Raw genomic sequence first — 22,755 nt, 5'->3', positions numbered from 1 at the left:
CCCTCCTCCTCCTTCCCTCCTCCTCCCTCCCCTCCTCCTCCCCTCCTCCTCCTCCCCTCCTCCTCTCCTCTCCTCCCCCCTCCCCCCTCCCCTCCTCACCAATACACCACTCTAATCTGGATCTTCTTCGCATCCAGGTAGGTGCTGCTCGGGGCACCCGCAGGCAGCGCAGCCAGCGATGCCGTTTCCGGCACGGACGCCCGGGACCCGGCCGAACTGGAGGAGCGCAGCAAGGCCGCCCCGAGGAGCTCGGGCACCACGGCCATGGGCACAGGAAAGGGCTCTGTGCCCGACCCCGACACGGTGCCCGCAAAGGGCGGGATCTCCTGCACCCCAGGCACAGACTCCTGCCCAGGGGCAACCGTGGCCCCCGGAGGACTCTGGGGAGGAAGGCCTGCGGGGACATTCCCGCTCGACAGGGACTCCAAGGGGGTGGCCGAGGCCGGGGTCGAGGGAGCGCCTGCGGGTCTGGTAGGACTTTGGGCCACGATCCAAGCCACCGTCGGGAAGCGGACTGGGACCGCCACAGCAGGCCGGGCTGCAGCCCCCATCGGCAAAGAAGTCGGGGCCCGCACTGAAATGGGAGCCCGGGCAGCTGCCCTGGGGGGCACTGAGGTCGGGGCCCGCACTGAAATGGGAGACCGCGAGGCTGCCCCGGGGGGCACTGACGTGGGGGTCGGGACCACAACTGGAGCCGGGCTGCAGCCCCCGTTGGTAAAGAAGTCGGGGCCCGCACTGAAATAGGAGCCCGCGCTGCGGCCCTGGGGGGCACTGAGGTCGGGGCCCGCACTGAAATAGGAGCCCGGGCGGCTGCCCCGGGGGCACTGACGTGGGGGTCGGGACCACAACAGGAGCCCGGGCTGCAGCCCCGGTCGGTACAGAAGTCGGGGCCCGCACTGAAATAGGAGCCCGCGCGGCGGCCCGGGGGGCACTGAGGTTGGGGTCCGGACTGTAAAAGGAGCCCGGGCTGCAGCCGCCGTGGGCAGTGAAGTCGGGGCCCGCAGTGAAATGGGAGACGGGGCTGCTGCCCCGGGGGCCACTGAACCCGGGGTCCGCACTGCAAGAGGCGACCGCGCTGCCGTCGCGGTCGGAACCTGAGTCAGGGTCCGAACTGTCATTGGAACTCGGACCGGAATTTGGGTCCGCACTGGTGTAGGGGTCTGCACCCGAGCACGGGCCCCCAAGACAGTGGGAACCCCCGACCGATTTGGCGTCAACCCCGGGGTGCGGGTCCGAGCTGGGATGGAAGTCCGGACTGGGGCCGGGATACGGGCTGGGGGTCGACCCTGGTTTTTCATAGGAGGCAGGGGTAGGGGGACCCTGGGGACCCCGATTTGGGACCCGCCCCTCCCTCCCTTGCCTAGGGAGGCCTCCCCGGCATCGGGGTTCTAAATAGGAGGTGCCCACAAGGAGGCACTGTTACATGGGGTTCCACGCGCGGCCCGGGTTCCAAGGCTCACAGCTGGCAGTGGGGACAGGACAGGACCCCTGGGCGCACATGCCGCTCCCTCCGCGCCCGTCACACTCACAGCCCGCCTGGGCCGTCACACACGGCTCAGCGACGCTCCCACGCCACGGCTCGGCGCGTGGTCACCGAGTCCTGCTGTGCGCTGCCCTGGCACTGTGTCACCTGGCACAGCGTAGGGAAGAGGAACCCTCTCCTGAGGCGCTGGGAGGACATGCCCGAGCCTACACAACCAGGGCAGTGGGCTCAGGACTAGAAGGGGCGGGGGCAGACACGGTGCGAGCACTCAGGAACCTACAGGGCCACAGAAGGGGATCAAGACCCAGTCTGGGCAATAAGAGGAGGGCGTCTAGAGCCTGACAGAGGGCCCTAGAGCAGCACCACCGTGTACACTGATGTCCTGTGCCCACAGCCAGCAAGGGGCAGTGCTGGATTCAAGTCCTGGTCCTCTACTCACCAGGGCAGGCTAAACACTGTCTGGGCGAGGCCATACATATTCCCAGGCCTACTCTTACACGGGGTCTGGTTTCATGAATGCTGGTAATAAACTGACTCTGGTTAACCACAAGCATTGGGTGTGCAAACTGTGTGACTCCAGCTATCACTGATCAGCTCCAATACATAAACCGAGACCCACCGGAAAGGCGATCCATCTCCAGCGGGGCTGTGGGCAGGTAGGGGGCATGGGCGGGGGAACAACACTGCCAACTCCCTGCAGAGGGCTTTCCCACACAGGCGCCCTCCATGCTGACCCCACTTCCTACGGGAGACCTGCCACACAGTAGGTGCTTGGTAACAATCTGCCTTTGAATGGTGAAATGCCTGACCACATAAAGCCCCTCAAGAAAATATTACAAAGCATCTGTGCAACTTTCACCCCACTAACAGCATCTCATGTCATCACAGAGCTGGCCTCAACGCCAGGATCATTTCGGCCATGAGGCCCATGGTTCAGGTCCAGGACAGACCTCCTGGGGCGTCACGGATGGGTTGTGAGCAGATGACACATTCCCCGGGCCTCCCAACCCCGCCGGAACCCTGACTTGGACCCAAGTCTCCAAAAGGACACTTCATCGCCAGACTCTTCACACTGGCAAGAGACAGCTCTTGTGCCCGCTGGTTTCTCTGCACACGTCTCCTCCCTTTTTCTTTTTCTCTTTTTTTTTTTTAAAGATTTATTTATTTATTTATACAAGCACTAGGTACAGTCAGAAGCGCGGGAGGGTGAGAGAATTCACCAGAGCCAGAGCGGGGAGCAGAGCAGGCAGAAGGACCGAAGTACACTGCTGAGGGGAGCAGCGGGTGGCAGGAGAGGTCTGCGCGCCATGTGGGACCCTCCTCCGGTGGCCGGGGAGCAGCCGGGGATTGAACCGGCGCTGCAGGCTGCGGGCAGCTTTGCAACCCAGCGCTCAACCGCTGCGCCACCGGGGAGGCCCTCTCCTCCCTTTTTCTCCTACACCCAACCTTCCCGGACAGAACAAACATCTTTCTCTTCTGGGCAAACCCAGCAAGCAAACGACGCTAAAATAGGAACTCCGCCGAAAATTTTCTCACAGATAACCCAAGGACCCTGCAGGCAGAACCCCAACATCAAGACCATCAACAAAGTTGCCCACTCTGCTGGGTGATGCTGGGCAAGTATCTTCTCTCTGAGCTTCAGTTTGCCCGGGTAACATGAACACGGGCTTTCTTTCAAGAGAGTGTGGAGCACCGACGTTTCCTGACTGCCTGCCCGCTCTGCACTCACTCCTGCGCTGCCCAGATCTTTCTGAGGCTGGGCCTGTTATTATCTCATTTGACAGATGAAAAAATGACCGCACCAGGGCCTCCCCGCTGGCGCAGCGATTGAGCGCTGGGATGCGAAGCTTCCTGCAGCCTCTGCAGCGCCGGTTCCATCCCAGGCGCGGGCAACGGTCCCACAAGGCGCGCTCCTGCCACGCCCGCTGCTCCCCTCAGCAGAGTGTTTCCTCAGCCTCCTGCTCTGCTCCCCGCTCTGGCGCTTCTGACTGTACCCAGTGCTTGTATGTATCAATCAATCAATCTTTAAAAAAATACACGCAACAGACGGGAGGGGGAGTGACCTGTGTGATGCAGTCACACCACCAACATCTCAACCCAACATCCTTGGTTTTTCCCAATTTTCCTTCTGGGCACTGGCTTCAGTGCCGACTCTCTGCCGCCACGGGGCTGACGGCGCTCAGCCCTCAGCCGTGGGTGGCCTGGGAGAATTAGAGCTCCTCGGAAAGACACTCACCCCGCTGCGGCTCCAGCGCCCTTCCCATTCTCCACTTTAATTCCCATCTATTTACATACAATGAGAGGCTGCGCGCCCCTGCGGCACGAGTCCATTCTTCTCCTCTGCACCCAAAAACCCTGCACCCCGCCCGACTCCGACTCCAAAGCGCTCAGCCCGAGGGGATCCTGGCAGCAGGGTGGGGAGGCTGGAAGCCACTCCTTCCGCGCCGCCTCCCGAGTGTCCGCAGGGAGCGCTCAGGCACCACCGAGAACAGGCAGAAACCTCCAGGCTCTGCCGACGGGGCGGGTCAGGCCTGGAAAGCAGACGGAGCGGGCGTTAGCGCAGGCTGCCCCCGCACCTCCGCTCCCTTTCCCCGCGCAGTGGACACCCGACGAGCGCGGGCCGAGGCGCCCCACGACCTCTTGGGGACGACAGGGCTGCCCACGAGGAGGCAGCGCGCAGCAGGGAGGGAGAGATCGGCGCAAAGATGGGGCCGCGGCTCTCGCAGAGACTCTGCCCTGCCCATGACAGAGGCGGCGGGCGCCCTGGGAAGCTGCGGCCGCCTGGGCCCCGGGGGCCCGCACGCTCGGGGTCGGGGACCCGGCGCGCCGACGGGGTGGCTACCTCCCGAGCGCAGACGGGCGGCGCTGACAGCTCGAGGGGCGCGCGCGCGCCTCCGCCTTCGGGGGGGTTCCAGTCGGCCACCGCGCTGCGGGAGGAAAGACCAAGATGCAGACTCCGAATTCTCACACCCGGCGCTCGACCCCCAGACGCAAGGGAGGGAACCCCAAGCCGACGAGGGGTGCAACGACGCCAGCAGCAAAGGGGGGGTGGCGCGGGCCACCCGCCCTCGGGTCACCGCGGCCCCACCCTCACCTGGGGCCGTCCCCGGGTCGCTCCGGCGTCCGCAGGTTGTTGAGCGCATCCGGGGGGGCGTGGACCGACGGCTCCGGGGTCTCCGCCAGCAAGCGAGGCCCGGCATCCCGGCCGGGGCCGCGGCGTCGCGCGTGGACCAGCAGGAGCGCGGCGCCGGCCAAGCCCGCGGCCACCAGCAGCCCCAGCGCCGGCGGCACCAGCCAGCGCCGAGGGTCCCCGGGCCGCGGGCGCCGCGGCGCTTCCGGCAACGCGCCGGCGCCGGCGCCCGGGCGCACCGGGAACTCGCAGCGCGCGCCCATGTAGCCCGGCGCGCAGGCGCACACGAGGCCGGAGAAGTGCGCGTAGCAGCGGCCGCCGTGGGCGCAGGGGCGCGCGGCGCACGGGTCTGCGCGCTCCCGGCAGTCGCGGCCGCCGAAGCCCAGCGCGCAGGAGCAGCGGCGCGCGCCCCCGCCCTCCAGGCACGTGCCCCCGTTGGCGCAGGCGCGGCCGGCGCAGTCGTCCAGGTCGTGCTCGCAGCGCGGACCCGCGAAGCCCGCGCGGCAGCGGCACCGCAGGGCGTGGCCCAAGTCCAGGCACAGCCCGCCTGTGGGGAACGGGGCGTCAGGGGTGCAGCCGTGAAGAAAGGGGCCCCCCGAGCCCGCCCGCGTTTGTGTAGCTCGGCCCTGTGGACCCCGCCCACCTGAACGCAAGGGCAGCTGCCTGCAATGAGCCTGGAAAGCGCCCGGGTTCTCGGGGTCCGTGGCGATTTGGGTGACATCAGCCTCCCCTGCTTGAGTCTGCGTCTCCCGCCCGCCCTCCCCGCTGCTGCCGATGCACTTCTCTTCGAGAATCAGCGGGTCCAGAAGGTTGATGGGTTTCAGGCACCCGGCACCCCAGCTCGCCGCATGCCTGAGACGCCCCACGCTTTTCACTTCCTCCTTTTCCTCCATCCTTTTCACCTTTTCTCTGCCCAGCTTCTCAATGCAGGAAGGTCTGTGCTCAGATGTGCCCTCTCCTCCAGGAAGCCCTCCCTGATACTTCCTCCAGCCCAGCCCAGCACTCCCTGAACCCGAACCGCTCTGAACTCTAAAGACAGGTCCCGTGAGGTGCAGCCCACAGCTGTCCTGCTCGCTGCTGTGTCCCTAGAACCACTACTCGTGAGTGCTGTGGGGACAATTACAAGCCCTTTGTGCTCTTTGTCTTCTCTGATGATTTCTCTGCTCTGGCCTCCATTGCTCAGATAGCTCCTAAGGCTCCATCTCACCCACAAAGTCGCCTCCCGCAGGATCTGTCTTGGTCATCTCGCTGACCTCATTCTTCACCACTCTCCCTCGCGCTCTGCTCCAACCACACGCAAAGCACATTCCTACTTCAGGGTGTCTGCACTTGCTCCCCCCGAGACCCAACCCACCTGTCTCCCCATCTTCAGCAAGATCTTCCCTGACCACTGTAGCTGCAGCGTCAACCAGGCACCCCCATACATGCTCCCCAGCCCCTTCACACTTCTTCGTCTTGGTTTGTATCGGCATCTCACCTTCCCTATGCTTCACTTAGTGCTCATTTATCTTATCTTGTTCACTGCCTGCCCCATCCCCTCAGCTCTGCAAGGGCAGGGCTTCTTGTACATTTCATGCCTTGATGTACCCCAGTACCTGCAACAAGGCCTGGCACACGTTACATATGCCATAAACAGGGGACGGCCATGCCGATCCCCATCCCCATTTCACATGACAGACTGAGGCTAGGCAGAGCGGGAGGCCACGGTGCTGGCGGAGACAAAGTCAGGGTTCCCACCCAGGCCTACCCTTGCCCACTGGGCCATGCGGGACCCCTTTGCCGGGGCATCCCCACTCTGCCCCCCACCTCACCGTTCTGGCATGGCCGCAGGCTGCACCGGTCCACCCTCTTCTCACAGTTGGAGCCTTGGAAGCCAGGCGGGCAGTGGCAGATGTAGGCAGAGTCGGGGTCCGCACCTCCCACGCACAAGCCGCCATTGAAGCAAGGTCCATCCGCACACGTCACCCCGCTCACCTCGCATCGTAACCCATAGAACCCCCGGGGACAGGCGCACTCGAAGGACCCAGGGGTCTCCTGCACAGGGGCACATGGGACTTTGGATCGGGATCTCCTTGCAGGACCATTCCAACCCGTGCATCACCTTTGACCCCTAGTGGAGACTCCCCACCATCTCTCACCTCAGCTTGCACAGCCTCACCTGCACAGTCCTCCCTGACAGCCCTTGGATCCTCCCTGTGCTTCCGGGTCTGCCCATCCAACCCCACAGGGAGGAGGCTATGGAGGGCATGTGGGCACGACCCTGTGCCCACATCTGCCTGACATACGCTGCCCATCTGATCTACCCTTCCAAATTCCATCCAAACAACCACGTCCTAACTTGATCCTGTTCCTCAGGCCGCCACAGAGCTTCCTCCTGATCTCCTCGTTCCCATTCCCACAACTCTACAGTGCCACCCGCTCCCCTTCCCATCACCTAATCCTATTTCAAAGTCCCAGAAGCAAGCTGGACACCTCCAGGAAGCCCTCCCTGACAGCTTCCCCACCTCCAGGAAGCCCTCCCTGACAGCTTCCCCACCTCCAGGAAGCCCTCCCTGACAGCTTCCCCAACCATCCCCAAGCTGTATCATGGGGATACAGGGAACGGTGGGAACCCCAGAAAGGAATGCTCGGGATGAGGTGGGAAGGGGAGATACTGACACTGCAGCTGCCCCCGTTGGCGCAGGGGTTCCCGTCACAGGGCCCAGGCCCGGGTACGAGGCATCCGGTGTTGGCCGAGGATGGGCCCTGGGGGCTGAGGCAGCTGCTGGTGGACACAGGGACGGTGCAGAGGGGCCCGGTCCAGCCGAGCAGACATTGACACTCATCGGGCTGCTCACAGAAGCCATGCTCTGGGCTGCAGCCGGCTCGGCACGCCGCTGTGTGGGAGGCGGAGGGAAGAGAGTAGATGAGGGGCTGTCATGGGGTCAGGAGCACAGAAGTTTCTGAGCACTTTCTGCGCTTCACCCTGCTTCAGGCTCGTGACAGATCACCCTCTGCGCTAGATGGTTCTGCCACCTCCCCCTCACACACAGGGAAACTGGGGCCTAGGGGGGACTCGCCCAGCCAGGAAGTAGAGCAGCGACCAAGTGAACCCAGGCCACTGGGTCCCGGCGTCTCTGTGTGTATGTGAGTGCGAAGACAGTGGAATGGGGGGGGGGCTAATGAGGGGCTGCAGGTCAGAGTTTGGAGAGAAGAGACTGAAGGAAGGGGACCAGCCATGGGGAAGAGTGTGACACTTGCCCTGTCGGGGTGTGGGGGTGGGGGTGGAGTTGCATTAGTGCAGGGTTTGGAGGATAAGTCTGGGATTCCTAGGAGCTTCTGAGGGCTTCAGAAATCTGGGGAGGGTGTAAGTCGGGGATCTCCAGTGTTAGAAAGCAAAGGGACCTGACCTGGTGTGCAAGGACACAGACGGAGAGGAAGGATGCCTGAAGGGAGAGGTGGCATTGGGATCAATTCTCAAAGCTCGCCGGTGGGGTAGACAGGACCCCAGACTTTCAACCACTTTGGGGGTCCTACTAACTGGAAAGGTGCGTGAATATGGGTTAAGGAAGGAACTGGGAACAAATGCACTGGGTTTCAGGTACACATTAGGGGCGACAAGAGTGCTGGGAAGAACAGAGTCAGAAAACCCAGGAAAGCCTGGAGGTAAGATTAGGGCACTCAGTTTCCCCAAAAGCTGGAACGTGGGAAGTGACTCAGGACGCTGATGACAGCTCCGCAGGGGCCGGGCCCCCAGTATCCCTGAAATCCGTGGCTGGACACTGCAGGGAGCTGAGGACTGAGTGGAGCGGGAGCAGGGCACTGTCAGCGGCAGGGGCCTGTCCCGGCTCCCTGGAGAGGGGTATCAGGAGTACTTGGAACGGACCCTGGGGACCCCGGTTTCCTGCAGAGGGTGCCTAGGCCATGACAGGGGCGGGGGGCCGGGAGTGCAGCTAAGGGGATGAATGAACGCAAGACTCACGAGGCGCCTCGCAGTCGTCTTCCACCGGGGCGCAGGGACGCCGCCCCGGGACGCACCCCGAGGGGCCGCCGCGCGAGCGGCACAGGCGCGCACACGCGGCCCCGACGGCGGGCGGCTCGCAGCGCGCGCGGTAGGAGAAGCGCAGCTCCCAGGCGCCTGCGCGCTGCACGTCCCGGGCCCAGGGGCCCCCGGCCGCCAGGCGGCGCCGTCCGGCCACGCGCGCCAGCAGGCTCCAGGCGGGCCCTGCAGGGAGAAGGCCCGCGCGTGGGACTCGGATTCGCGGTGGAGACGGAGCCCTCCGGCGGGCATCCTCGCCCGGCCCAGACGCCCAGTCTCGAGTCCCGGGGCGGGCGGGGTCCTCTGACGTGCTGGGAAGGGCAGGGCCGGGGGTGTCCGCGCTGAGACGCCAGGAGCCCCGGGCTGCATCACCACCCTCGAGGAGCTCGGTGACTCGGAGCTCCCAGCAACGCGGGGAACCCCCCGCAGGGCAGACAGCCCCGAGTTACCCTCCTGGACCTGGCATCAGGTCGCAGCTCCCTGGAGAGCCCAGAGTTGAAGCCACTCACCCCTGTTCTCTTCTGCTAACTCCTCTCTCCAGGTTTCCAGGATGAGCGAGAAGGTGGCCTGGATGGATGCAGGACGGAGAGAGGAGAGAATGGACTGTGGGGGGCAGGCAGGCCAGGGACAACTCCCAGGGGGACTGGCCCAGGGCAGGAAGGAAGAATGTTCTTTACTCCCATGGTCGAGCGCTCTGAGCACTTGCCATGTGGGAAACACTCCTTCAAAATACCTGCTGTAACCCCCGAGGCCTGTGAGCTCCCCTGCTCATTCCTGCTTTACAGAGAAAGAAACTGAGGCTAGAAATGGGAAAGTGGAGCCTCCCTGGTTAAGTCTCAGCACTGTGAAGCTGTCCGCAGCCTCCGCAGCACCAGTTTGATCCCGCGCCAGGGAGCTACCCACATGGTGCAGCAGACCTCTCCTGACTCTCCCCTCAGGGGTGTATTTCAATAGGTCTGCCTGCTCTGCTCCCCACTCTGTCTCTAGTGGACCCTGTTACACACACACACACACACACACACACACACACACACACCCTACTCCTCTGGGCTGCACCGCAGCTCTTGTATGCATAAATAAATTAATCTTAAAAAAAAAAAAAAGGGAAAGAAAAGAGGGCCTCCCCGGTGGCTCAGCGGTTGAGCGCTGGGTTGCGAAGCTGCCCGCGGCCTCTGCGGCGCCGGTTCGATCCCCGGCTGCTCCCCGGCCACCGGAGGAGGGTCCCACATGGCGCGCAGACCTCTCCTGCCGCCCGCTGCTCCCCTCAGCAGTGTCCTTCGGTCCTTCTGCCTGCTCTGCTCCCTGCTCTGGCTCTGGTGAATTCTCTCACCCTCCCGCGCTTCTGACTGTGCCCAGTGCTTGCATAAATAAATTAATTAATTAAAAAAAAAAAAGAAAAGGGAAAGTAATTGCCCGAAGGGCCAACGATCTAGAATTCCAGTACAGCTCTGTCCACATCTATGCTTTAGGGCCCCGGGCTGGACGTGAGAGCTTTGGCTAAAGCCCCAAATGGAAGAACTGAGAAGGGGTAAGAGGACGTGGGGTCGCTGGCAGGTAGGAGAGGCTTCCCTAGGCGCACGGAGATGGCGGCTAAGGACGAGGACCCCAGGATTTAAGCACTGAAGGAGGATTCTGAGATGTTAAGACTTCCGGACGGTGCAAGGGCTCGGGACGTGGGGCTCCACGCGTGCGGGGCTCTGCTCGGAACATTTCGGGAAAGCAGGTTGAACCAGAAAATGAGAGTTCCCGGGGTGGAGCGTACGGGAACGCAACTAGTCTAGGGAGACGAGTCCAGCAGGGGGCAGCCTGGCTCAGGGTCGTGGAAGTTGAGGGCAGAGAGCGGCCGAGGCTTGGGTACGGCGCCCGCCCGGCGCTGCCCCGGGGCCGGGTCTTACCGGCCAGGCGTCCCGGAAGGGAACGCGCACGAGCCCGTCGGGCAGCGGCAGGCCAGGCGCGGGGCCCCTGGGCAACTCCGTGTAGACCGGTCCGGGCGCGCTAAGCGCCGCGCCCAGGGCGCACGGAGACTCGGCGGCCTCTTCGGAGACCCCGGGCTTCAGGCAGACCCTAAAGAAAAGGCGGCAGGGACTGCGGGCGCTGCAGGGGGACCTTGGGGTACCCGGGCCTGGCGCGGGCCGGAAAGAGAGGATCTGCAGCTCGAAGACGCCGGCCGGCTGCGCCTGGGGGGGAAAGGGCACAGGCGTGAGGGAGCCGCGGGACCCGGGGCGTCCGTCAGCCGGGAACCCCTCCCCAGGACCCCCGAGTCTCGCCGCCTCCCTCCCTTCCACCCCCCACCCCTTCCACTCCGGCTCTGACCTGCGGAAGGAAAATTAGCGCCAGGATCACCGTCTGGGACAGGAGTTGGGGCATCGGCGGCGCAACCATGGCCTTTCGGGGTCTGGAAAACCGCAGCTGCCGGCTCCGAAGCCTTATATTGTGAGGGGACGGCCCCGCCCCTTCAGGCAGGGACCGGCTCTGGGGGACCCTGGGGAGGGGGTCGCGGGGGAAGGGGAGCGCGCAGGAGTCGGCTGGGTCAGGGGCACGGCAGGGCGAGGGTGAGGGTCTGATGGCGCGTGTGGCTGCGGCTCGACGCTGGCGGCAGCTGGGGGCGCCGGGGGCTGAGCCGGGGTGAGGTTGTGCGGGTTCGGATCCGTGAGCGTGTGCGTGGCCGCGAGCGAGCGCGTCTGGGGGGAGGGCGTGCGAGCCGGCGAGATCGTGGGACCCCGCGAGTGCAGGAAGGTGTAAGTGCAGAAGCCCGTGCGCGAGCGTCCTGCGGCGGAGCGCGCGCAGCCCCTGCCCCGGAGCGGCGAGGGGGGCACGGCCGGCGCGCGGCGGGAGGCGCCTGGGAAGCGTCTACCTGAGCTCCTGGGCCCGAGCGCAGGGGCGCGAAGCCGTGCCTCGGCGTCTGTGCAGGTGCCGCGGGCGTGCGCGGGGGCGGCCCTTCCAGGTGGGGCCGACTCGGGGCGCGAGTGTGCGGATCTCGCGGAGGCGGTCCCCGGGGGCAGCCGCGTGTGGACACCATGAAGATCTGGGGTCTCGGGGGGCCCTGAGTGTGTGTGCTGGTGTGTTTTCTCCCCCCAAACAAAGCCGCCCTCCCCAGCCCCGCATCGCCGGCGCTGCAGACGCCCGGGCGCGGGCCGCGGGGAGCGGGGCGCCCAGCTGTATGTAAATGCCGCCATCTGCCGGGCGGCGCCCCCCTCCCCCTCGGTGCCTCAGCCGGGCCCCCGTTTGGTCTCCGGAAGGTGTGAGGAGCAAATGGGCAGGAAGTTCGGTCTGGCAGGGCCCTGCTCCCTGCCTCCAGGATGAACGGGGGAGGGGTTCCCCCCACGCGCTCCGGGAGCCCTCCCTGTTCCAGGGCCACGGCGAGGACAACAGATGCTCAGGCCGTGGTCGTCATCATTTCCTCCGTGCAAGCCCGTGGGGACCGTGCCCCGCCCCATACAAATCGCTATTTAGCAGTTAATAGTGATGATGGGCCCGTGTGTGCGTGTATGTAAAATCCTTCTCTTTTGGAAGAATAACTACTCGACACAGCCCGGCAGAGCCCCGCACATGGCAAGTGATCCGGAGTTTTGAATAAAGATTTCAAGAGTTTCCTTTTATTCCCGAGAATAAATTTCTGAGTGTCCCAACACCCCAGGCTCTACTGTAGTCACGTCTACTGGTTATTCGTTCCTCGCTCTTCTTTAATTCCATTTTCACCATTCAGACTTCACCTCACTACCGCTGCCCAAGGGGGGGGGGCTGGACACACCTTCCCTGAGTTCCCACAGACCCCTGGTCCCTCTATCCTAACCCTCACCACTCTGACCCATAGGGTCTCCATCTATGTGTGACACTCTTTTTTTTTAAAAAAATGATTTATTTATTTATACAAGCACTGGGTACAGTCAGAAGCGCGGGGGGGGGGGAGGGTGAGAGAATTCACCAGAGCCAGAGCGGGGAGCAGAACAGGCAGAAGGACCGAAGTACACTGCTGAGGGGAGCAGCAGGTGGCAGGAGAGGTCTGCGTGCCATGTGGGACTATCACCTGGTGGCCGGGAATCGAACCGGCGCTGCAGAGGCTGCTGGCAGCTTCCCAACCCAGCGCTCAACCGCTCTGCCACGGGGGAGGCCCTATGTGTGACACTTAATTTAAGGAACTGCCACCTGTCTTTTTGGCAACTCAGGATTTCTCACATGCCAATCTCAGACACCACGCTGAGAAGAGCAGCGACCTAGAGGAGGGGAGGAAGGAGATAGGGATCCTGGGGAAAAAACATTCCTGGCAGAGAAGAGCAAGGGCAGAGGCCCTGAGGTACCTGGCACACTCAAAGGTTCCCCCCATGGCTTATTCTCGCCTTTGATCCTGGTCTCTGCTCAAACACATCTCCAAAGCTGGGAGGCCCTGACCGTCCCATCCAATCTAAAATAGCACCTGACTTCCCAAGTCACACCTCCTCTTATCACACTTTTTCTGCGTTTACCACCACCAGCATTGCCCACCTCCGTAGAAGTATTAGCATTAGGGCAGAGCCTTTTTTCTCCTATCACTGCTGAACCCAAGTGCGTACAATGAGTCTGGCGGTCCAGAGCTTTGCGCGCATGACAGAGGCGCTCCCCTCTTATGGAGACAGATGTCCCAGATCTGGCCCAGCACCACAAGGCTGGCAGGTGTGGCGGGTGATGGAAAATCTCCCCCTATGGGGGTACTCTTAACAGCGGCCCAATCGTGCCCCTCGGGTGCAGCCCTAGAGCCCAGAGCACGTTGAGAAACCCCCCTAGGCCGTGGCACACAGAGGTGTCTCAGAGGCTGCCTGCACAGACCCAACCCTCTCCTTCCCTTCTGCCACTTGCCGTGAGGTGGTGTGGCCTCTCAGCACCGGAGTGGGGAGAAGCCTGAGGGTCCACGGGGCACTAGCGTGTGTCCACACTGCCAGAGCCTTACCCTTAGGAGCCATTCCTGAATCCTCCCCTCATGCCCTGTGGGTAGACAGAGCTGTCACGTTTCAAGACTGACTCCTCAGTAAAAGTGGTGGGACGAGGGGTGCCACCCAGGGAGACAAGCTAGCACACACTCGAGAGGCTCCCCAGGATCACAGTTCCCAAACATGAGTCCTGGTCTTCACCTTGGCTTTGGTTACCTACTCAGGTAAAGTAGGCACGGGCTTGGCCTCACTCAGAGGCCGTCCTTGAGCCAGGGAGACTGACACGTCAGAGACACCCCCTAGGGTTGCAGTCCACACCCTCTGGACTCGGACAATGTGGAGGGGGCAGAGAAATCTAATTCTTCTGTGTAGATATCTGTGAACCTTTTAAAAAAATCTAGACTGCAGAGGTTTGATCTGGCCCACACTGTTTCAAGTACTTTTTAATTGAACAACACCAGGCGAGGTCTTTCTTTTAAATGGAAAATATTGGACTGGTGCCAGCACCAAATGCTGCCTGTGATGGCAGGGGCTGGCACAGCTGGGGGCATGGGCAGGGGTGAGGCAGGGGGAGGGGGGCAGCCGGAGGAACAAGGCAACCGTGGATGCCCGAGCCGCGTGGACACACAACAGCCTGGGAACACGTGCCCCATTACCTCTCACGACCACCCCCCAGGGTCAGACGGGGAAAATGAGGCAGAAAGAGGCCTGCCCTGAACTTGCCGCCGCTACCGTGAGGGCCCACAGGAGGGCCTTGCTCCACCCTTAAGCCTTGCCTCGGAGGTAGACGCCATGATTATTTTACAGATGTGGAAACTGAGGCAGGAGGGCAAGTGACTCACTCCAGCTCACACTGCGGGAGGCAGCTGCTGGGCCCAGAACGCACACTCCCGAGTGACACGCATCTAGGCCACCCAGGGCGTGAGCCGGGCAGCCCCTGTGGCCACTTCAGGTCAAAGTACTTGACATAAAACAATACCTAAGATTCGGTTCCAGGCACATTGGCCACTTTCAAGCCCTGGAGAGCCCCGTGTAGCCATCGGCTCTGGCGTGGATGGAGCAGAGAGGAACATGGCGTCCGCCCCACCCGGGACCACGGCTGCGCGACATGGCCTGCTGGCCTCAGTGAGGGGCCGGTATTTACTAGTTGGGAGATTTAATATAAAAACCCCAAATTCTGGTTTCTTTTGAAACTCAGAAATTCGAGCAACTCTAGGCCCACCCTCCCGCAGGGGCACAGCGGGCAGAGCTGCCCTCTTGAGGACGGGTGACCTCTGCCGGCCAGAGGCCCCGCTCTGGAAGCAACACTTCCCGGCAGCCTGGCAGCTACTGCCTCTAAAAAACCTAGTGCCAGTCTCCCTTTGCCGTCCCCCAGATGGGGATGCGGGGCCGGAGAGGGACACACACTCTTCGCAGCTCACACAGCACACTAGAAGATGCAGCTAGAGCAGGTGTTCAGATGCCGGGCCAGGGCTACAAGTGACCGCGACCCGCGAGGCACACACTGCGCTGGACCGGCGGCCAGCCACTGCGGGGCCACGGCCAAGAGGTGCAGACCTCACCCTGAAGCCCCCACCCGGTGACTCTCTGGACACAGGAGTGTGGCGTCTGGGATGGATTTTATTGGACACGTGGCTGCCCAAGCCTTGGTCTGGGAGCACCGGGGCCCAGGACCCAGGCACTGAGTTTGAGGCGGCCCGGAAGTCAGGGCTGTTTGGAGCGAGGCCACAAGCGGCTGGTGAGAGAACCGAAGAAGAGGTTCTGCTTGCTGGATCTGGAGAGCTCAGCCAGACGCTGCTGCTCCTCCTGGGGTTGGGGAAAGACAGAGGGGCGGTAGGGTCAGCCGGGGGGCAGAGCTCCTCCCTGACTCCCAAGTCCCCTGCCCTCCACTCAGAGGTTACCTCTGCCCAGACGAGAATCCTTCCCCAAACCTCCCCCTGCTCCGCCCCGATCACCAGTCGGTACCCAGAAGGTTCTGGGACCTAGAGAGGAAGCCCAGACGCCATCAAGAGCCACCTCTGAGCGACAGGAGCCCAGGCTTGGAGCCCAAGTGCCCAGGCTTAGACCCCAAGAGCCCCAGGGCCTCCCCGCATACTGATCCCAGAGTCTTATTACTGTTGCAACTTGGATGGTAGGGAGACCCCGAGCCCAAACTCTGTGCCTCTTTACCAGATTGGGTGACGCAGCTCTTAGGGCCCCGATCCCCCAACCTCTATGGATTGCCTCCCTAGCCCCTCAGGAGTTCCGGCCCTGCCCCCATGAACCCACCCCAGAAGCTTGGCCCCCACTTGGCCCTGACCCCAGGCAATTTCCTTCCCAGGCTCAGCCCACGCCTAGGGTCACCCCAAGACCATCAGAACTCCTGCCCTGGACCCACGGCCAAGTGTCCAGAGATCTTTTCCAGAACGGATCCAAGCCCAGACCGGATCCAAAAAAAAACCTGGGCCCCAGATGTGCGAGACCATTGAGGACGACCCTGGTGCCAGACCCATCAGAGGCCTTTCCGGTTGCCTTTCTAGAGTGGGCTGCAGAGCCAACGCCCCGTCAACAGAGCCCCCAGGGACAGCCTGTGTGCAAGAGAGGACTGGCGGCGTGAGATGTGCTGCTTCAGCGCTCCTCCGCCGGGAGCTGCCCCCTCGGGGCTGGGGTCTGGGCGCCCACCTGCTCCAGCCGGCTTTGTCGCTGTTTGAAAGCCTCCAGCGGGTCATCCTCCAAGGCGTAGTGCTCCAGCACCGTCCGGACATCCTCCACCCCGTTCAGAGCGATAGCTGTGGGCACAGCGGGAGGGTGAGCCAGGCTGAAGGCCAGGGGGAACGGGTAAGGGTAAAGGGGCTGGTGCTGCCTGGGACACTTCTCAACACACCGAAAGGGTTGCTGGAACATTCCCGGGCATCCCCTAAAATTGCCCAAACACTGAGAAGCCTCTAAGGACAAGATGCTCACGGGGCCCCCACACCTCCGGTCCCCACGGGCACACGGCAGACAAGCCAGAAGCTGTCTGTTACTCCTCTCGGGGAGCAGGGTTTCCAGGCGAAAGGCCAGGAGGCCGGGGGGCAGCCTCACTCTTGAGGAAAGCGGACAGGTCCAACAAGACCCGGTCATCGGAGTTGCCGTCCCAGGGCCTCAGGGCGACACCGTTGTAGGGCTGCAGGCGGAAGGCCTCCTTCTTGCAGTCCACGACTACTACCCGGGCAGGGTCCCGGTTCAGGCACGAAATATCCTGGAAGTGGGTGACAGTCGGGTCAAGGCCTGCGCTCCTTCCCTGCCCTCCCTGCCGGGAGCCCCGGGGGCGAGGGAGAAGGTAGACAGAGACACACGCAACACATACATGGCCTCTAGGGGTGGGGCGCTCCCAGAGACCAGGCCAGGATGACCTTAAACCCCACCCCCCACCAGAAGCAGGGTGCAGATGACTGACAAGCTGCAGCTCACCCAGATAAAGGGGGACAGACAGAGATCTACAGCGACACCTGAGGAGTCACTCAGCCTCTCAGACACAGGCCCTTCAGGACCCCGATCGGAGCCATGCTGACCCCAAATGACTACACAAACCCCCAACACAGTCAAAAACCCCACAGACAGCTAGACACGGGGGCCCTCGGGCCCAGGCCCACGGACTGGAGCAGCAGTCGCACTGACAGACGCCAGGCCGAACCAAGCCCACACCGGGCACGCCGGCTTCCAAGCTTTCCTCTTCCCTCACCCCAACTGTATTCTTTAGGGAGACCCCATGATCTGCTCCCCGCCCCAGATTCTGAGAAAAGGAGACGGGCCCAGAGGCCAGCCAAGCAGCAGGTGTCCTGCCAGGGTGGGCACAGAAGCGGGGCTGAGGATGGCATCAAAGCTGGGTCCCCCTTCCCTGAAGACATGCGATACCCCACCCCCAACCCCACGGGCCACCCGTGGCCCCTACGTGGCACCTTAACATGGTGTCCATCCATGTATCTCGTGGCATCCCGAAAGAGGCGGTAGGAGATGAAGCCATGAGGGTCCACACTGTCAATCAGTGGAAACGCAGTCTGGGGCGGGGGAGGGAAGCACGGAGGTCGGGCTGAGCGCCAGCCCGGCAGCCCTCCCTCGCCCGCCGCCACGTTCACCTCGCCCGTCTTGGGTCCTCACCATGCCTGTCTCTGACGTAAAGATGACGATTTCATACAAGGGGGCGAGCTGCTGAAACAAGGTCTCGATGCCAGGACGCTTCTTAAACCTCCAGCCGGTGGCCAGCTGGGGAGGCGGTGAGGACAGTGAGACACGACCCCAGTGGCCTCAGAGCCCCCAAGGGGATAACAAGGACCCAGCCTAAGGGAGTCCCAGAAGCACAGGGCTCCCCACTGTCTGCGTGGCCCTGGGGGCAGGAACCCATGGCTGTGACTGAGGGTCGGGTCCTGGCACGCTACTGACCGCACCTGCGACGGTCCACACGCTGGGCGGGGTCATGAGCCCCTTCTCACAGCAAGGGAGCGAGGCGATGAGTGACGCCCCCGCCCCAGGAATACACAGCAGGACTGGGGCTCAACCCCAGCCTGGCTCCGGAGTCCATGCTCTTAACCCCTTCACCACCATCCGGCCACCCAGCTCTACCCGTTGTCCCCAACCTGCTACACCTTCCCCAGGACACACCGACCACTCGGGGTGCAGGAGGACACCCGTGAGCTCCAAGACCAGCGTGTAGGGCGGCTGGTAGTAGGGCTCCCGCAGCGGGTCCGGGAGAAGACAGGGGCTGGTGGGCTCGATGATCATCTAAAGGGAAGGGAGAGAATGGGGACGCTCAGGCCAGGAGCCGGAGGGCAGGCGAGGGAGAGTCGGGGACCTGGAGCAGGGCTCCCACTCACCTGTCTATAATCTTTGAAGTATTTGTATGTGCGGCGCAGCTGCTGTACCAGAACTGGATCTAGAACGCAGGAAGGGATTCCCAGATAAGCCGCCGCTCAGCCTCCCAGACCAGACAATACACGAGGCGTTTATTCACTTACCAGCTGAAAACAAGTCTGTGCCCAGTTGACTAAACCAGCTCACAGGCCCGGAGGCAGACAGCACTCACATAGCCACCGGGCAGGAACACATTCATTCACCTGCCCCATTTAAACCTGCCCAGCACCCCAGGTGCAAAACAGAGTATTCTCACGTGCACATATAATTCTGCTGATATAATGGCCGCACGTCCACCGTGAACCCCTGGGCTTCCAGATCACCCTGCTTCAAGCCAGGGCGCTGAGTCTCTCCAAGCCACACAGCGGGTCTAAACAGGGGGTCTCCACTAGGAGTGGTCTGGCGGCCCCCTTGCGGAACTCTGGGAATGTCTATGGACGGTTCTGATTGGTTGCCACTGGAATCCAGTGGCGGGAGACCCGAAGGCAGTCAAAGATGCAGCAGCGCACGGGACACTCCCTCACAACTTTTCTGGCCCAAAGCAGCAATAGGGCAGAGGTTGAAAAACCCTGATTCAAATGACTCCACTGAATCCAGTTTAAACCAGGAAACGTATAGGACTGCCCACTTCCGAATGGTACTCTCAGCACAGTAAACTATTATTTAGGGACTTGCCTTTTAAAAACCAAAATATCAGAGGCACTCAAGATAGCAAACACACCCGTTTCATAAGAGCACGTGCACCTGCCTCGCCGAAAAGAGAATATCCATTTCTTTAAGCCAGGTACAGCGGCCTGCCCAGCTAGAGCGTATACTTGCCCCCGTGCCCAGGTTCACACGGCGGCCTGCAGATTCCCCAGCAAACAGGTGGCTTTCCGGACCAACCATTTTTCTTTTTCTCCAGGGAAGAGCCGTAGTAGCGGGCTCTACTGAGAGTAGACAACTACTCTCTACTCTCCATTTTCAGAATCGCCCCGCTAAAAGCTGGTACTCCAGAGGGGGAAGGAGGAAGAAGGCATTGTCTTGGAAATGAGGAGCAGGGTGGGGTAGTGGCAGGGAGGTGGGGGGAGGCTGTCATAAAGAGGAGGGGGATAGGGGCTGCGGAGGCTCAGATCTAAGGCACAGGAAGCCAAGTGTCCAGCGGGTGACAGACAGGTGGGTGACAGACAGCAGCGTTCCCCCAACACGCCCACCCTGGCTCCCCTCCCCCACCCTTCCCTGACCATCTGCTCCCGGGCTGAGGGGCCTGGAAAAGGGATGGGGCTTTGTTATGTATCTCCCCCAAAGCCATCCAGCTGCTGACTCCCCCACCCCTCATCACCCTGGAGGAGGGGTTGGGACTCCGAGCTGGGGAAGGCAACAACTGTAAATTACAGGGCAGAGTTTGGAGAAGGGGTCACGGAAGCTGTGCTCGTTTACTCACCATCGTCGAATTCATCGGGGATCTGGGAGGTAGAGAGAAAGAGAGAGTTTCGGACAACAGAGACAGAACCCCATCACACCCAGAAAAGGAATCCCTGGGGTGCCTGAGAGGAATTGGCACAGGTCCTTGGGAAGGGTTCACCCCAGAACAGAGATGAGCGTGAGCAGACCAAAGGGGAGGGGACTCCGGGGATGGTAACTCAGGCAAGGGATCTGGGGCTTTTTCCCCCTCACCTTGGCACCATTTTCATCCACAGAGTTGTTTCCTGCAAGGGAGACAGGGATGAAAAGGAGGAATTGGGGCCTGGGCTCTTGGGTCTTAAGGAAGAGGGTAGGGGCAGGTAGCCGAGATCCCTGAGTCTGGGGGTAAAAGTGAGCCTCCTAGGTCTCTGAGGAATGAAAGGACTAGAGGGAGGTCTGGACTTGTGGCTGCCGAGGGAAAAAGTAGCTCAGAGGGCTGGTCCACCCCTGTCCCTCCCCATCATCTCTCCTGCACTTGACTCCCTGTAGCCTCATGCAGGAGTCAATTAGAGAGATAAAGACCTTGATAAGACAGGTTGTCAAGGAGACTTTCCCCATTTCTAAGGTTCCGAATTCTAGCTGCTCAACTAAGGGAGAAGACAGGAGGTAAAGATGGGGAAGTCCATCTTTAGGGGAAAGGGAGGAAAGGTCTGCAGAGGGGCACAGAACCAAACTGGGATACAGGGCTATGTATGTCCCTCACCGAAGATATAGACAATGCTCACGGTCCCCCCGGCCCCGAGCAGCCCAGCAAGCCAGAGTGCGACTTTCTTGGCGTAGCTGGGACCTTCCGTGCCCCGCTGCTGTTGTGGGCCCTGGGCCTGGGTCTTAGCACCTCCGCGGCTCCCGATCTCTGCGGCCTGTGGTTGAGAGGGCAGTGGTTGGCCAGGAGAAGGGGAGATGAGGGTGATTTGGGGCTCTGGTCAGAGAATAAAGTTTGGTAGCCAGGAAGCAGAAACCAACATAAGCCTCCGAGTGCTTGGGGGACGAGCAGCCCGGAGAGTGTATGTCTCACAAGGATCAAGAACTAAACTGGTGCCAGGATACCAAGAATTCAAGAGTTGACAGGGGGTGCCCTGGATACTGGAGGCAACTGGAGGGCCTGGAGGCCCCAAAAGCAGGGCAGGGAGATGAGAACAGGGAGCCTGGTCCGACACAGATGCCGAAAGCCAGGCAATGGAGGACACGCAAGGGGTCAGGACGGGCATTCAGGCGGCTGGGGCTCACGGTGGAGGCGTATCGAGCGGAAGGAATGCGAGCGGGAGACCAGGGCGCAACTGCGCGTCCAGGCTTGGGGAAGCAGGGCAAGGAAGTGATAGACCTGGAGGTCAGAATGGCTGGAGGGCTGTCAACATGGAGGCAGGTCGAATCATATGCCCATAGGCCTACCTCGCCGCCAGCACCGCAAAGAAAATAGCCCAGTTGGGACCCCAGTGTCCCTGGGTCCCCGCCCGTCAAGTATTACCTGAACGGGAACCGAGATAGGAAACAGGTGACCCCCCGCCCCCAGCACGCACGTGGGATCCAGAGGGGGTGAAACCCAGAAGAGGTGGGGTCCTGAGGACGCAGCTGAACTCTCAGTTTTAGTCCGGGGGAGCAACGTCGTCCACCCGGGGAGGCAGGGAAGCGCCCCAAATGCGGGCGGCATTCCATTCAGCACCCTGAGGTGCCGCGTCCCACAATCTCCGGACAGTAGCGGTTCGCCAGGAACCCCAGGAACGGGGTCCTCACGCCGCAGGCCGCATCGTCCCGCTCACCTGATCCGGGGCCCGGGGGGACGGCGTCGCCAACCTCGCGCACAGCCCCCGCGCGCTGAGCCGGAGCCCGCTCCGCAAGCGCAGGAACAGCGCCGCCGAGGCCGCCATCTTGCGCTGACGCCACTCGGCCCCGCCCACTCGCTCCCCCTCCCCCGCCCCGGGCCTGGGCGGCGGCCAATGGGGGCGCAGGGGCGGGGCGGATGGACGGGAGCCCGAGAGAGACATCCGACCCCGGGGGCGGCGCCGCGGGCGCGTTCGCCTGGGGCGCTCTCCTGCCGCTCGGCGCCTGCTGGGACAGAGCGCCGGTCGCCCCGCACCACGCCCCCCCTCGGGCCGCGGGGCGCACCGCCCCCTACGCTCCGAACGTGGCTGGACAGCCGCCGCCCAGGCGTTGCGCTGAGGCCAGGATGAAGGACCCCGAAGGCCCCTTCCCGAAGAACCGCCGTCCGGCCGCCGGTCTCCCCCGAGGGGGCAGGAGCCAGCCCCTCCGCTGACTCACGTGGAGCCCGGGGCCCGAACCTGCCCTCTCGCCCTTGTCTGGGCCCCCTCTTACCCCGGACTGGGAAAGCCGGCCCTTTCCTGGGCTCAGCCGTGGCAACAGCGGCCTCGTGCGGCAGGCGCAGGCGCACTGGGAAGGGACGCATGCATTGGAGGCTGCAGGTAGCCGCGATCTAGAGTTAAAGGAAGTCTGGTCCTGCTGTGTGCGCTTTAAAAGCAGGTGTGAGGGCCTCCCTGGTGGCGCGGGGGGTTAAGGAGCAACCTGTGAAGCTGCCCGCACTGCGGCACGAGTTCGATCCCCGGACGGGAGCTTCCCACATGGCGCTGCAGACCTCTCCTAGCTCTGCAATGCTCCCCTCAGCAGTGTATTTCGGTCAGTCTGCCTGTGCTGCCCCCCCCTCTGTCTCTGGTGAATCCTCTCACCCCCTGCATCTCTGGCCTGTACCCCAGTTCTTGTATGCATAAATCTTTTTTTAAAAAAATGTGTAACAACCATATAACGTTTAGGTGTAAACATTAAGGCAGTGAAGGTCCAAGTCAGGAAAGGGAAAGCAGAATTTAGGGTCGTAGTTACTTCTGCTGGGGCATGGACTGGGGGAGTTGCTAAGGTGGGTCTTATCTGGTGATTTCCCAAGTTGGAGGGTGGGCATGTG

At 62.4% G+C, this 22,755-nt stretch overlaps 2 protein-coding genes and 1 non-coding gene across 5 annotated transcripts; 1 reads left to right on the top strand and 2 right to left on the bottom strand.

Annotated features, from left to right (window-relative positions):
* The first annotated feature begins 1,893 nt into the window (after positions 1-1,893).
* LOC119250606 (small nucleolar RNA SNORA72) lies at positions 1,894-2,014 on the top strand. The gene has a single exon (XR_005126345.1). It is a non-coding gene; the product is annotated as a small nucleolar RNA SNORA72 (small nucleolar RNA).
* Positions 2,015-3,979: 1,965 nt separating this feature from the next.
* Positions 3,980-11,013, bottom strand: DLL3 (delta like canonical Notch ligand 3). Its single transcript, XM_037518151.2, has 9 exons — positions 10,945-11,013; positions 10,527-10,808; positions 9,141-9,198; positions 8,575-8,817; positions 7,272-7,489; positions 6,425-6,647; positions 4,578-5,160; positions 4,326-4,410; positions 3,980-4,014 (listed from the first exon to the last, which is right to left on the bottom strand). Exons 1-9 carry the CDS (start codon positions 11,011-11,013, stop codon positions 4,009-4,011), a joined length of 1,767 nt encoding a protein of 588 aa, XP_037374048.1. The 3' UTR covers positions 3,980-4,008.
* Positions 11,014-15,137: 4,124 nt separating this feature from the next.
* TIMM50 (translocase of inner mitochondrial membrane 50) lies at positions 15,138-22,199 on the bottom strand. Of its 3 annotated transcripts, none has more exons than XM_037516548.2 (11): positions 22,158-22,199; positions 20,551-20,707; positions 20,061-20,092; positions 19,828-19,849; positions 18,368-18,426; positions 18,156-18,275; positions 17,655-17,759; positions 17,456-17,554; positions 16,599-16,755; positions 16,197-16,303; positions 15,138-15,341 (listed from the first exon to the last, which is right to left on the bottom strand). In XM_037516548.2, the coding sequence occupies exons 6-11, from the start codon at positions 18,273-18,275 to the stop codon at positions 15,240-15,242; spliced, it is 690 nt and encodes a 229-aa protein (XP_037372445.1). In that variant the 5' UTR covers positions 18,368-18,426; positions 19,828-19,849; positions 20,061-20,092; positions 20,551-20,707; positions 22,158-22,199; the 3' UTR covers positions 15,138-15,239. The 3 variants fall into 3 exon arrangements, with proteins under 3 accessions (XP_037372445.1, XP_037372444.1, XP_054553152.1); XM_037516547.1 differs by lacking the exon at positions 22,158-22,199 and adding an exon at positions 21,605-21,857; XM_054697177.1 differs by lacking the exon at positions 22,158-22,199 and adding an exon at positions 21,365-21,407.
* Between the last annotated feature and the right edge of the window lie 556 nt (positions 22,200-22,755).

The sequence above is a fragment of the Talpa occidentalis genome, unplaced genomic scaffold, assembly GCF_014898055.3.
Source record: "Talpa occidentalis isolate TD23 unplaced genomic scaffold, MPIMG_talOcc4v2.1 talOcc4.17, whole genome shotgun sequence".
Taxonomy (NCBI): Eukaryota; Metazoa; Chordata; class Mammalia; order Eulipotyphla; family Talpidae; genus Talpa; species Talpa occidentalis.
Note: the sequence above shows the minus strand (reverse complement) of the source record. Positions and strands in the feature narration are given on the sequence as shown.